Raw genomic sequence first — 14184 nt, 5'->3', positions numbered from 1 at the left:
GGGTCGTCCCAGACCGGTTCTCTTCTTGCTGTAGTCATAGCTTCATCTCTTGGTTTTGTTTGGTAAGCTCCTCCATGCTGGCTATGAGTGTCTGGATTTGCAGGGCTAATGCCGTAGAATCTTGAGGAGTGTTGGACTCCATTTGGACTTGTGAGTTGAATGGAACTACGCTTTCAAACCTAAGTACAAAAATGTCGTCCCCACAGACGACGCCAAACTGATGATGTGATAATCATCAGTCGAATAGGTTCGTCCAGATGAGATTGCAACCTCATCCCTGTGCCTACAATTGTCGTAAAGAGCCCTCCTTAGGTGGTCATCAGTGTGGCACTTGCCACAGAGTCTCCGATGATAAAGTCAACTGTAAACACTCGATATTGCACCCATGATTTAATCAAGGAAGATGACTGGAGTGACCATCCATGTACAAAAAAAAATCATTTTTGCATCATATGCATTATTTTATTCTTGTATCACATGCATCATTTTGCCTTTGCATTACATGCTTTAATTAATTCATTACATATCATAAAAATGATCTTGAGATTCTAACGGTCGCAACGGTGTTTTCGGTTTCAGAATCGGGCCATCAGATCGAAAGATATTGCATGATCAAATTTGCATAGCTAGTATATATTGTGTCTAGGTAGAATCGATCACACATGATCAATTTAAATTAATTCTGATTGGTTAAACAATTAAAAGTAATTAAATAATTTTGTGATTGGTTGATAATTAGTGTTTAAAATAGGGATGCATGCATGGGAATAAAAAAGATGATTGGATAACAATAAAACTGTGGATAATATGAACTTTATCAAGATTTATTTTAAGGTATTTATCTTCAAGATAATTATTTTTAAAAAAGCCTGAATTATCCAGAAAAGAGACAAAAAATCATAAACGGAGGTTGAAAACACGTCTAGGTACAAGGACTGGCCAAAAAACCCTAGAAGGAGAGACCAAATGGCGCCTGAACACAAAAGCGCGTTCAGCCTCCAAGAGCCAATTCGGCACATTTGGAGTGCCAAACGGCACTCTAAAAGTGCCAAATTGCCATCATGTGGGCTTTGGCCTAACAACCTTTGGGTGATGATAAGGCACACATTTTTCGACCTTTTCGTAAAAGGATGCGTCCGGATTCAAACCCTAATCATCCGTACCTATATTTTTAGAGTCCTTTGACCTCTATAAATAAAGATTGCACTTCATAATTCAGTACATTTTTTTTTACGTTTTGAGAGACATACGTTTTTGACTCTCGAATCACACATATTTTCTGATCCTTTCTTTGAGTGTTGCTACAAAATTAGGGTTTTTAGGTTTCAAAGAGTTTTGAACAAATTTCTTTGAATCCTAAAACATCATCTCAAGAACAAAGTGTGCTCATTCAAGAGGTTGTTTCCTTCACTCTTCTCTTGTGATGTGATGATGCATTTTATATATCTTTCTTTTTCAAATATCTATGAATTGTTAATTGTCCTTTTGTTTAAAGTATGATATTTTCTATATGATTGTTATAATCTTTTTCTTGAGTGTCAATAAATTTGCATATGAACAATTATTTTTCTTAAAACAAAACAGATCTGCATCTTTATAAGATATAGATCTGAATTTTTTTCTCAATACAAAAACTAATTTGCATCTTTATTAAGATGTAGATTTGAGTTTTCTAAAAAAAAAGAGATCTGCATCTTTATGAGATACAGATCTAAATTTTTCTCAAATCTAATTTTCTTAATACATGCAAATTGTTGAAATAAAAAAAGAGATTATGTATTACTGTGTTTGTGTTTATTTTAATTCATGATTGCATAATTTTAGATTATGAGTGAAGTTTTCTTCTTAGAAAATCTTTTTTTTAAATATATAATAAAACAGATCTGAATTTTTGTCATCAAAAATCATTTTTTATTATTATTTTATATAACAACACAGATTTGAATTTTTGTCTTCACAAAACCTTTTTTTTTTTGCATCCTACAAAATAGGTCTGATATTTTGACAAATCAAAATCTTTTTTTTTTTTTTAACAATAAAAACAAATCTGATTTTTTCAACAAAAGAAGAGATTTCATCCATATATAAATTTGTGTGATTTAATTTTTCATTCACATGTTCAACATATCATGCATGACATGCATAGCATAGTACATTGATCACAAGAGTCTAGAAGACCAGACTTTGTGTGGGCGGAATGGGTGCCTAACTTCTTTCTATTCCGTAACCTAGCCTCCGGATTTAGATTTTTGGTTTAGTAGATCTAGCATTGTCTTCATTTGTTTTGGGTAGAATGTAACTAGGACAACAAGCCATGTAAATATTCGATAGATTGTAACTAGGATCCAAAGCTCTGTAACTTTTCAATTTTCCATATACGGAATTTTTATTCAATCAATGAATGGAACTCTTCAGTCATGTATTTTTTTTTTCTTTTTTTTTTGTATAAAGAAAAATAAATGGTGACTCCATACCACTTACCCAAAAAAAGAGGTGCCTTAAAAGGTACCTGAATCTCTTTTTATCCTTTTTTTGAGGGACACGTCTCTCATATCAGCGTATAGAAACTTTAAGAAAATATAAGCTTAGGATATCAGAGCTGAGACGTATTTGTATATCAAAATGTGTACCTTAGTTGGTTTGGAGGAGTGTTTATATATGGTTTTCTTAGTTGGTTTGGAGGAGTGTTTATATATGGTTATATCGCTTCTAGCCGTTGTGGCTTTTATTGTGGCTTTAGTGCCATTTTTGTTACGCCTCTGGACTTAGTAATGTAGGTTTTGATGGATTTCCAATGATCTGACAGCTGGTTTTGTAACTGTTCGAGGTATTAAATACTCCATTTAATGGCTTGCGTTCCTTCGTCTGTGGCAAGATAGACGAAGGTGTCTAATGGGTTTGTCTGGGAAAGAAGGTTCAATGGTCCTATCAAGGGATAAATAAGCTTAATTGCCATTTTAGAATTTTCAATTGACTATCTAAATACTCTCATCTCATTAGGGATGGCAACGGGTCGGGTTCGGGCCGTGTTTCTTTATATCCGGACCCGACACGCGGGTCCAACCCCAAAACCCGAACCCGCCGCGTTTAATAAACGGGTTTTTTTTAAATCCAAACCCGCCTCGTCGGGTCCCGTCGGGCCCCGCGGGCTCCGCCAGCCACTTCAGGGCCTTAATCCATGGCCATGCAATCTCAAAAAAAAAAAAAAAAAAAAAGACTTTCCCTTTCAAACACAGAATCACACAAACACAAACTCACAGTCACAGATTCGAGACACAATCTTATAAAAAGAAAAAAAGAGTTTCCTTTCAAACACAGAATCACAAACTCAGATTCACAAAATCACAAACACAAACTCACAGATTTGAGAATTGAGAGAGGACATGAACCCAAAATAAAAATGAACCCAAAAATAAAAATTGGAGAACTTGGTCCACCAAGGCTCTATCTCTGATGATCGGCGGTGGTTTCAGCCACCAATTCCACCTCTAGGCCGAAGCTCACGGCCTAAACCTTGCAAATCTCTCTCCGATCTAACCTCCATGCGTCTCCGTGGAAATAGCAACCATCAAGTGATGAGAGTGAAGGTAAGTGTGGGTTGGTGAGTGACTGAGAGTGACGGTGAGGGTGACTGGGTGAGGCCGTGTGGGGTGGCTTGAGAGAAAATGAGTCGGAGACAGTTATTGAGGGTGAGGTGAGAGCACAGGGAGGAAGGCGGCTTGGAGAGACCTCAGACAAATGAAAAAAGGATTAGGGTTTGTTATAAGTTACATATATATAGGTAGGTATTTTAGTAATTTTGTTTTAAGTTTAAACGGGTCGGGTCGGGTCCGGGTTCGGTCCGGGTTTTTTCCAAAACCCGGACCCGAACCGGACCCGCTTCGGGTCTTTTCCCTAAAACCCAAACCCGACCCTATTTGTTATCGGATCGGGTAAAATCCGACCCATTAGGATCGGGCCGGACCGGGTACCCGCGGATCGGGCATAAATTGCCATCCCTACATCTCATGATTGTTGAGGTTGTTTAAAAAAGTATAAACTAGAACTTTGAAAGCCGAAGCTCAAAATTTATGAGGTCCAAGGCATTTCGGGCTTGTTTACAATTACACACTCTCAGGACCCATCATCAAGGCCCAATTTATACCACATGAGGCCCATCGAGAAATGGGGTCATACCACACTCGGCCACAACCAAATCCTCACCACCAGAAAAGCCATCCTTCAACTTCCAGCAGCAACACTTACACGGCTAGCAAGAAAGAAATCTAGGTTATTTGAAACACACACCATGACACATTGACACCACCTTAATTATAGCTATATGCTCATAGGCATAGCAAGAAAGAAATCTTGGTTATTTCGAATAACGAACAATGGATATATATGTGGTTACAAGCACTTGGAATAAATGATAGAATCCTACAATTAAAATCAGATGGATGATAGATCATAGAACATTAGAACTTAGAATTTTATGGCTTTTCCCATTCGCAGTATAGATTTTTTCCTAACTCGTAAGTCATATCGAGCAACCTTATTGAAGAAAAATTTAGAAATTAATTCATCATACCAAAAAAAAAAAAAAAACTCAGTGAAAGAAAATCTTGGATCGTGAATGGAACCTAAAAACAAAAATGGTTCTCCACTAATTTGCTCGAGAGAGACGACATCAACTGTAGTAAATAATATATCATCTTTGCTATAAAAATTTATCATTTTACAATTTACATCCGAGCTACAAAAGTCGTCTGTTTGTCAATTTGTCACAAATTTCAAGCACAAAGCACGACTAATAAGACTCATCAGAATCTTCCATGCCTTGTACAAGATGTCTTGTACGTATTAATCTTCCTTCACTCAAAGAAATTCCATCGGAACTCATTGGCTCACTCGAAAAAAAGGTCACCTTCTTTAGCCGACTATAACCATCAATTGGGACCCCAACAACTCAAGTACATGACTTTCCTCAGAGACTCTTCTGACTGTTTCATTTTCTCGTCTCTCAATTTGCTTGAAACCATAGCAGAAGTTGAAGAAGAAAGGTTCCTGGTCTGGGAAATCGACCTGAGATTATTCTTTGCATGTTGTTGCGCTGATCTTATGATAAAATTCCACCTGCAGATCCCCTGGTCTTTCATGGCTTCCACAACTCCAACACTGGCTGCCACAATTGCTCTACCTGTTGAACTCATCGTCTACCCTTGCAAGACTCTTCTTTTCTCTTAAAATTGGAAACACAGAATAGTAAACTTTGTGTTGCAAATGAAACCGATATGAGAAGGATATGATGTGTTTGATGAAGTAAATGGTGTGTGAAAATCACTTATATATAAGGACTAGGAGAGATGGGAAGATGGTACACATTATTAGTGGAATGAGCTAACAGTTTGGGAAAAACCAGAGGCTTATACCATCTGCCGATGGTTTTGGGATTAAGTAAATAAAAAGAGTAAGCCAATGTCTTTTTCCTATATATTGACTATACTACCCTTATAAGAGTACATGATCGCATTAATTAGATAGGGGTAAATTTGGGTTTTGATTATTTGCTTTTCGATGATGACAAAATAATGTTGTCACTCCAATTAAAATGCTAGCCACTTGACTTTTCTAGTTTACTAGTAGTTACTGACGCGCACACTGTTTTCCGTTTTAAAAAGAAAGGCGCACGCAGTTTTTCATTGTCAAATCCGTTCAATCTGGAGTACTTTGGGAGTGAGGGATAAAAGAAAAACCAAATTTTTTTTTTCTTCAAATAGAGACCAAAAGGATAAGATTGGCTGGGTCTGGCTTGATGGTAGAGAAATAATTATGGATAAGACACCACGTCATCAATTCAAATCCTATTAGAACTAAGAAAAAAAAAAGTTTATTGCTTATGAGGTAGAGGAAGAATAACCCTTGAGCATGTTTGATTATTTGTCCATTGCTCAATAACAAAATCATTGGAGTGGTTCCACATGGCCCATCAGAATTTTTGATATGAATTTCAAGTCCATTAATGATTAGTTAGATTTGTGATTCATTTAAAAGAAAAATTGAGCCCCCAAAAGAAGAAGAAGAAAATTCATATTATTTTGAGTTGTATGTTATGATATAACATGGATGACAAAAAATTACATCCTACAACAATCTAAAAGGGAAGTAATAGATCCTTTATGCCTAATTAATCAAATAAATAGAATTTATTTGGATCACATAATGTCTTAGGATGTTGAAATTCATGGGATCCTCCTATGATCCTATCCCTTCTTTTGTAAAAGTAAACTTTAATGCAACCATTAGTAAGGAGAAAATTTGCCCTGTAGCAATTAGAAGGAACCATAAAAGAGAAGTCATTTTTGTGTGAACAGAGATAATAAAAGATCAAGACTTACTAATAACTAAAACCAAGGTTGCTTATTCAGCCAAAAAAAAAAAAAAAACCAAGGTTGCTCATGTAGTAGTAGCAAAGGTAGCAAAGTTGGGCATTACTCATGTAATTTGTAAAATAGACACTCTTAATGTGATTCAACTGCTCAAAAGCATTATGACTCCCCCTCATTGCTCCATTGTAAATATTATTGACTTAGGTGAATTTTGAAATCCCTTGCTGAGTGGATTATAGTTCCTATCTTTAAGGATGCGAACTTTTATTGCCCAGAAAAAAGAGATGACAATCTTATGTTCTAGATTTTTTTTGCTTAGGATTACAAGAGGGAAAGGAATCTAATTTTGGTGTAGGTGAGGTTTGACCCCCAAATCTCTTAGTTAACGATTAAAGAGTTTATCAGTTAAACTAATTGGAACTTGCAATTATTTGTTTGTAAGTAAACAAAACTTAAATAAAGGAAAAAAATAATTACCCTTTTTAAAAAATGGTTATATTGATATGTGATAAATGAGTTGAATTTAATTAGGGTTGTAAATGACCCAAATTGTTCATATACAACTTAGACTTGACTTTATAAAAGTCTTGTTCATGTTTGTTTATTTATAAACAAGCCAAGTTTGAGCCTTAATTTTAGGTTTATTTAATAAACAAAAACCAAGTCCAAGGGAAAAAAAAAAAAAAAAAATTCATGAACAGGCTAGTGAACATTAGGGTTTAATATAAAACAAGATGAGCTTAAACTAATTTATAGGGTTGGTAATGAGCCTAACATGAACTTGACAATTAAACTTATATCTCACAAAGGCTTTAAGTAATTAGGAGTTGAAATTACTAGTTCAAACCGTATAGGCTTGAAACTAAGCTTGATAATGTATATTTATTAGATCTCAAACTCAAAAGCATGATAGTGAGCTCAAGTTTGTGCTTGACATTGAGTTCGAGCTCAACTTGACTAATGAATCAAGTCAAGTTCAAACTTTTAGACTTTTTAACAAGATCTCTCAAATATTATTTATAAGCTTAGTTTGAGTTCAAACTAAACTTGAATGTTTTACTTTCATTATCGAGCCAAGCTTGACCATTCACTGTTCAATAGAATCGTGTTTGTTATTTTCATTATTTTTGGCTCTTTTTAATTCACCGCTCAAGACAAGATACTCATCTCATGATTATTACAAAATTTGACCAAAAAGAAAAGAAAAGAAAAAAGCATATAAAAAAAAAAATCAAGAAAACACAAAATTAAACTTCATTTAAGCTCCAAAAATTTGGAATCAATGATAGAATATTACTATATAAAGATAAAATGGATAACAGAAGTTTTTGCTCTTCTACATTCGCATTTCGCAGTATCGATTCTGTCAGGGTCAGCTCATATCGAGCAAACTTATCTGAGAAAATTTAGATATTTTTTTTAATAGGTTAAACGACAGGAGTCATACCAAGTATACAAGTAATGCGAATTTCGGTACAATCATCGTGTTTTCCATTTGCTGAATTAGTCTATACAAGGCTATTAGGCATATAGTCATTTACGCCAAACATAAATCTATATATTACGAATTTTTATTTCAGGAAAAGAAATATAAAAAACTGATTTTTAATTCATCATTTGGAAGAGTGATAAACTTCACCCAGAAGAGAGAAAGATAACGAGATTATAAAAAAAGAGGGAATTGATGGTGACGAGATGAGCTATTGTAAAAATATATATCTTGTTTGCTATAGAACTTTATCATTACAATTTCCAATTTACATCCGCTTTGCAAAAATCAACATAAAATTGTCACAAATTTCAAGCACAAAGCACGACCACTATATGACTTCAGAGTTCAGAATCTCCCATGCTTTGCACGAGATGTCTTGAGCATTCTTTCACCCAACGAAGTTCCATCAGAACTCACTACTCATCACTAGCTCACTCGTATAATAGTCACCTTCTTCAACTGATCACTACTGCCTTCAATATGGACCCCAACAACTCAAGTACATGACTTTCCTAAGAGACTCCTCTGACTGCTTCATTTTCTCATCTCTCAATTTGTTTGAAACCATTGCAGAAGTAGAAGAAGAAAGGCTCTTGGCTTGAGTAAACGACCTCAGATTGTTCTTGGCATGTTGCTGTGCCGATCTTATGATAAAATTCCACCTACAGATCCCTTGGTCTTTCATGGCTTCCACAACTCCAACACTCACAGCCACAAGAGCTTTTCTTGTTGAACCCATTTTCCACTCTTCACAAGACTATTGTTTGTTCTTACAAAATTGGTAGCAAAGAACTGTAAACTTTATGTAGCAAATAATTCCGATCTAAGAAAGATATGTGTTTGATGTATCAAATGGCGTAGAGGGGTTCACTTATATAGAGATGGGTATTTGGTAGGAGGTAAAAAGTTTGGGAAAAACCAGAGGCTACAGAATTTGCCGCTGGTTTTGGGATATAGGGAAGCCGATGGATTTTTCTCTTATATTGACTGTACTGCCCTTCTTATAGTATATAATGGCATTAAGTAGATAGGGGTTAACTTGGATTTTGATTATTTAATTTTCGATGATGACAAAGTAATGTCGACGCTCCAATTATAAATTAAAGATAATGATAGCCACTTTACACGTACTAACGCGCACTGTTTTTCCTGAATAAAATGAAAAGGGGCACACCGTTTTTCAGTGTAAACCGTAAAAACTAAAAACCATTTGAAACTTGGAAGTAGGGCTGGATCAAATCAACAATGAACAAACAACTTGTTTCCAAAAAAAAAAAAAAAAAATTGTTAAGAGTAAAGGTAGGGCGGTAAACGAACTAAACCATTCATGAACAACTCAGACTCGGCTCGATAAAAAGCTTGTTTATATTCGTTTGTTTACAAATAAGCTAAGTTTGAACCTTAGTTTTAGACTTGCTCGATAAACAAGCCAAGACCAAACAAAAAAAATTGTTTGTGAACAAGCTCATGAATAATAGGGTTCGATACAAAACATGCCAAGTTTAGGCTCGTTTATAACTTGATATATGTTTACTAAATAAACTTATTATTATGATACTACACATGTTTTAGAATGTTAATTTATACCTTGTTTATTCATATATGTTTTGAAATGTTAATTTATTTAGATTTGTGAAGATTATATTTGCACAGATGACAAATGTGGATATCAAAATTGTATTTTGAACAATTACTCAAACTATAGACAATGAATGATAAATGAATGGATTTAATTATGTAAAGTTGTAATTTGAACAATTTCTAATCACGATGGAATTAGAAGCATGATAAAATGAGTATATTATTTTATTATTTATTTATAATTGATTTTTGGTGATATATGCATTTGATAATGTAATTTTTTGATCTCAAACTAAAAAGCTTGACTTGAGCTTAAATTTGATCTTGATATTAAGCTTAAGTTTGGCTTGACTAATTAATCAAGCCAAGTTAAGCTGAGCTCAAATTTTTTGGCATTCTCACGAACTCGAGTTCAAACATTGTTTTCAGGCTTGTCTCAATTTCAAGGCAAGCTTGAGCATTTGATTTTTATTAACAAGCCAAGCTCAAACATGCACTACTAAGCAAAGCTTAGCTTGTTTACAGCCCTAACTGAAGGGACTAGATTGCGTCAGTTTTAAATTTTAACTTCTAAACCCACTTTACGTGTGCCTATTTCTATTTGCCCATTTTCCATCTCTACCCCATTTTACATGTGTCTATATGAGAGTCCTTATTTATTTATTTTTACCATTTATTTCTACAATAAATTTTTCTTCACCTGAAAACATTTTTGGAGAAATAATTTGTTTGTCAGTTTTTCTCTTTTTTTTTTTATAAGAAACTTGTAACTTTTATTAAAACAAAGATAACATCGCTACATCATGAGTCATAGCAAATTCAACCATAGGAGGTGCTTCCTCTATCCAAGTTACATAATCAACAATATGTCTAGCACATTGTGCTAATAAATGGGCAGAGCGATTACCCTGTCAACGAACATGTGATACCTGTGCCTGTCGAAAGTCTTGCAATTTGTGTTGAATACCCTCATCGATATTGCTAATTACCTAGGGAGGATCACTACATCCAGTCACAACATCATAGACAATCTTGGAGTCGCATTCAAATAGAACATACCAAACCCCCCACACCCCAAGCAAATAGTAAGCTTTCCTCCAATGCCTTAGTTTCAGCTTCTAGAGGCCCCAACGGTAATGGAAGTGATTTACTAAGAGTTGCTGCAACACGCCCACCATGTTCTTGAATAATAGCTCCCAATCCAGTCGAGTTATTATTAGTAAAAATTGCAGCATCGCTGTTGACCTTGTACCGCGCGCGGTGCAATTGGAGCCTCTCACCGAACCTTATCCTTATTTCCGAGCTCGGGCAACTTCAGGTGGCCGTTTAAAATTCTTCCAACATGTATCATGCCTTTTGCAAAATAGCTAGACCTGTTAGTCGAGCTTTCCCTTGTCACACTTCATTACAGTTGAACTAGATGGCCGAGGATACCATAATTACAAGTTCCAGCAGGTCATTCCCTATTCTTTGTTCGAACTTCAAATGCCAGATTAGGTCCTCAAATTTTGGGAAGGTAACTCTGTGTGCTTCAAAAGGAATAGCTGATAGTGTCTAGATTTCCGGTGCTTTTTCACAACCCCAGAATACATGCCCACTACTTTCTGATTCCAACCCGCATGCCTCACAGGTGGAATTATCAATCACCTTCTGCCTACATAAGTTAGCCTTCGTTGGAATGATATTTCTACATGCTCGCCATACGAATGATTTGACTTTATTAGGAACACTGGGACCTCAGAGTGTCTTCCAGAATATATTACGATTCAGGTTGTTTGATGCTTCCCCTTCGTTTCCATTAAACACCTCATCCAACGAGATCTTTTAAGCACTACGAACTGTAAAATCCCCTTTCGGAGTATAAGCCCATATTATCTGGTCTCCTAGAAGCTGAAAACTAAGGGGAATACTTAAAATAGTTACAGGCATCCGAAGGGGAGAAGAGCTTGTAACCATGTTAGCCTTCCAAGCTCGAGTGTAAGGATCAATAAGCAGAGACACTCAGGCATCGAATGGGACTCTACTGGTATGGATGTGAGTTTGAATGTAGATGGTTAATTAAGCCATTTATCCTTCAAAATATTCAATGAATGGCCATTTCCAACCTACCAACGGTACCCTCTTTGTATAATGGGCTGTGCTACCAAGATACTACGCCAGGCAAACGATGGATGGTAGCCAAGTTCAGCCTATAGAAAGTTTCCATTAGCATTAGGGATATGTAGTTTTTCTCTATTTGATTGCAAATAAAAAAAAAATTTTGAAATTTTTTTCGACTTATTAATTTTGGAGAAAAATTCTATATAAATTTCACAAAATTGGATAAAGATTCTACAATGAACGCTAACTTCACCATTTTAAAGATACCCACTAATCCATGATACCAAAATTGGTAAAGAAAAAAAAATCTCGTTACATCTCCCAATATTTCCAATTGACACATTCAGATAAATTCGAAAAAAAGGGGGTTTAAATTAGTGGAAAAAAAGAAGTTAGAAAGACAAAACCTTGGATCATGAGGGAACCAATTTAGGTATAAAAACTGTTTTCTCCATTGGCTTGGCAATTTTTTTTTTTTTTGGGGTTCTGAGTTTTTGCTTGACAAGTTATATTAATCTATATGTAGGCTAATGATCTTCATCTAAAGTGAAAGATAGAGATTTAAAAGAAAGAGGGAAGACAGTGACGAGATCAACTTTGTCAAAATATCTTGTTTGCTATAACTATTTATCATTACAATCTCCAATTTACATCCGATCTGCAAAAATCAACATCTAATTGTCACAAATTTCAAGCACAAAGCACAACTAATATGACTTCAGAATCTTCCATGCCTTGTACAAGTCTTCCTTCAATCAATGAAATTCCATCAGAACTCGTTGGCTCACTCCAAAGGTCACCTTCTTTAGCCGATTATGACCTCAATTGGGACCCCAACAGCTCAAGTATATGACTTTCCTCAGAGACTCCTCTGATTGCTTCATTTTATCATCTCTCAATTTGCTTGAAACCACAGCAGAAGTTGAAGAAGAAAGGTTCCTGGTCTGGGAAATCGACCTGAGATGATTTTTGGCATGTTGTTGCACCGATCTCATGATAGAATTCCACCTGCAGATCCCCTGGTCTTTCATGGCTTCCACAACTCCAACACTGACTGCCACAATAACTTTTCTTGTTGAACTCATCTTCCAAGCTTCCCAACACTGTTGTTTGCTCTTAAAAAAGGAAGCAAAGAATTGTAAACTATATGTTGCAAATAATACTGTTATAAGAAGGATATGTGCTTGATGAAGCAAAGGTATGATGGGGTCTCTTATATACAGCGACAGTGATGGAAGTGGGGTACTTTGAGTAGGACCCGAAATTTGAGGAAAACCAGAGGCTCTATACCATTTGCCAGTGGTTTTGGTGTCTAGGAAGCCAATGGTTTTCCTATTCCCCCACTCCTCGTTGTGACTATACCGGCCTTGCACGACTTTGTTGTGGCCTTGTGGCATTAATTAAATCAATAAGAATAAGGATATGGAATTTCACAATTTTTTTGGATAAGCTTGTGCCATGATACAGTTTGTTGTGAGTAATATATAATAATAAATTATTAGTTTATATTCCACTATTCATTTTAGATTTAAATTTTTAATTAAATAAATGTGTACAACATTATATACATTTGCATTAAAGTGTACAATATTGTGTGCTATTTATGCAAATGTGTACAATTGGATACTATGGGGGGTGATAGGCCCAATAGTATGTATCTATGTATATATTGGACTGGAGGCCCAATCTGAGGACATTAAGTAGCCCAAGGATGGGTAAATTACTGTTATGAGAGTCCGTTAGCAAATGAAGAGGTGAGGTTTAGTCATAAGAGTCCAAGGAGGTGGTCCGAGGATGAATGTCTCTTCAGTTGAGCAAAGCTGAGGATTGACGATGTGGTCTGCCATCTAGGGCAACGTTCTAGGAGGTTTTGTTGATAAGGATAAACATCCTAGAAGCGCATGACAGAGTAAATCCATATAATATCTAAGAGAAAGCTGTCACCACCGCATCGAATGCTCTGTAATTAACTCTTTGACCGCATTAATGAGGAAGTGATATCTGAACAGTAATTTTCAGCCTTATAACTACTCCCCAAAAACTTCAAGAAGGTGCTGATGGGACAATGATCAACACCAACAATCTAATTTACACGTGAAGTGTATAGATGAAAGAAGAAAGATAGTATAAAATAGAAAGAAGACCCTAAGGAAAGGAGATCAGAGAATTGAAAGAAGAATACTGTAGTACTAAGAACTGTACTTGTAATCAAATTCAAGAGATATATATAAGAACTGATCTCCTCGGATTGTGCTGAGAACGATTGTCTTTAGATAAAAACCAGTCTATCTTTACTTTATTGTCATTTGAATCCCTTATAATTGTTACCCAACTCGTTAGAGCCTAGTTTTTCAACCCACTCTCTACAAATTCATTGTATTGGGCTCTTTGGACCTAGATCATTTTACCTTTTGGGTTTAGGATCCAAATTACGACCTTATAGGTACAATTTACATGAACAATAAATGTAAATCAATAATTGTCCATAATAAAAATCATGTAAGTATTGGATACAAATAAAAGTGATATTACTTTGATCACAATAAATCATTGTAATTGTTGTAAAAATTATTGTGAAAACTTTAGGAACGATCCTAAGGATATTTATTTATTTTTTAATTTTTTTTTTAATTTTAGAATTTG

The 14184-nt window shown here is 35.3% G+C and overlaps 3 protein-coding genes across 3 annotated transcripts; all 3 read right to left on the bottom strand.

Annotated features, from left to right (window-relative positions):
* Positions 1-4674: 4674 nt before the first annotated feature.
* On the bottom strand, positions 4675-5399 carry LOC115957792. The gene has a single exon (XM_031076122.1). The coding sequence runs from the start codon at positions 5190-5192 to the stop codon at positions 4929-4931; it is 264 nt and encodes an 87-aa protein (XP_030931982.1). The 5' UTR covers positions 5193-5399; the 3' UTR covers positions 4675-4928.
* A 2672-nt stretch (positions 5400-8071) lies between these two features.
* LOC115957837 lies at positions 8072-8809 on the bottom strand. Its single transcript, XM_031076167.1, has one exon. The coding sequence runs from the start codon at positions 8597-8599 to the stop codon at positions 8336-8338; it is 264 nt and encodes an 87-aa protein (XP_030932027.1). The 5' UTR covers positions 8600-8809; the 3' UTR covers positions 8072-8335.
* A 3328-nt stretch (positions 8810-12137) lies between these two features.
* LOC115958212 lies at positions 12138-12838 on the bottom strand. Its single transcript, XM_031076611.1, has one exon. The coding sequence runs from the start codon at positions 12624-12626 to the stop codon at positions 12363-12365; it is 264 nt and encodes an 87-aa protein (XP_030932471.1). The 5' UTR covers positions 12627-12838; the 3' UTR covers positions 12138-12362.
* Positions 12839-14184: the final 1346 nt, after the last annotated feature.

Source organism: Quercus lobata, chromosome 8, assembly GCF_001633185.2.
Source record: "Quercus lobata isolate SW786 chromosome 8, ValleyOak3.0 Primary Assembly, whole genome shotgun sequence".
Classification (NCBI taxonomy): Eukaryota; Viridiplantae; Streptophyta; class Magnoliopsida; order Fagales; family Fagaceae; genus Quercus; species Quercus lobata.
The sequence above is the reverse complement of the archived record's forward strand: the minus strand, read 5'-3'. Positions and strand labels throughout refer to the sequence as shown.

Excerpts from the sequence above, each read along its gene's own strand:
- LOC115958212 (XM_031076611.1), bottom strand. The coding sequence starts at position 12,626 with ATGAGTTCAACAAGAAAAGTTATTGTGGCAGTCAGTGTTGGAGTTGTG.
- LOC115957792 (XM_031076122.1), bottom strand. The coding sequence starts at position 5,192 with ATGAGTTCAACAGGTAGAGCAATTGTGGCAGCCAGTGTTGGAGTTGTG.
- LOC115957837 (XM_031076167.1), bottom strand. The coding sequence starts at position 8,599 with ATGGGTTCAACAAGAAAAGCTCTTGTGGCTGTGAGTGTTGGAGTTGTG.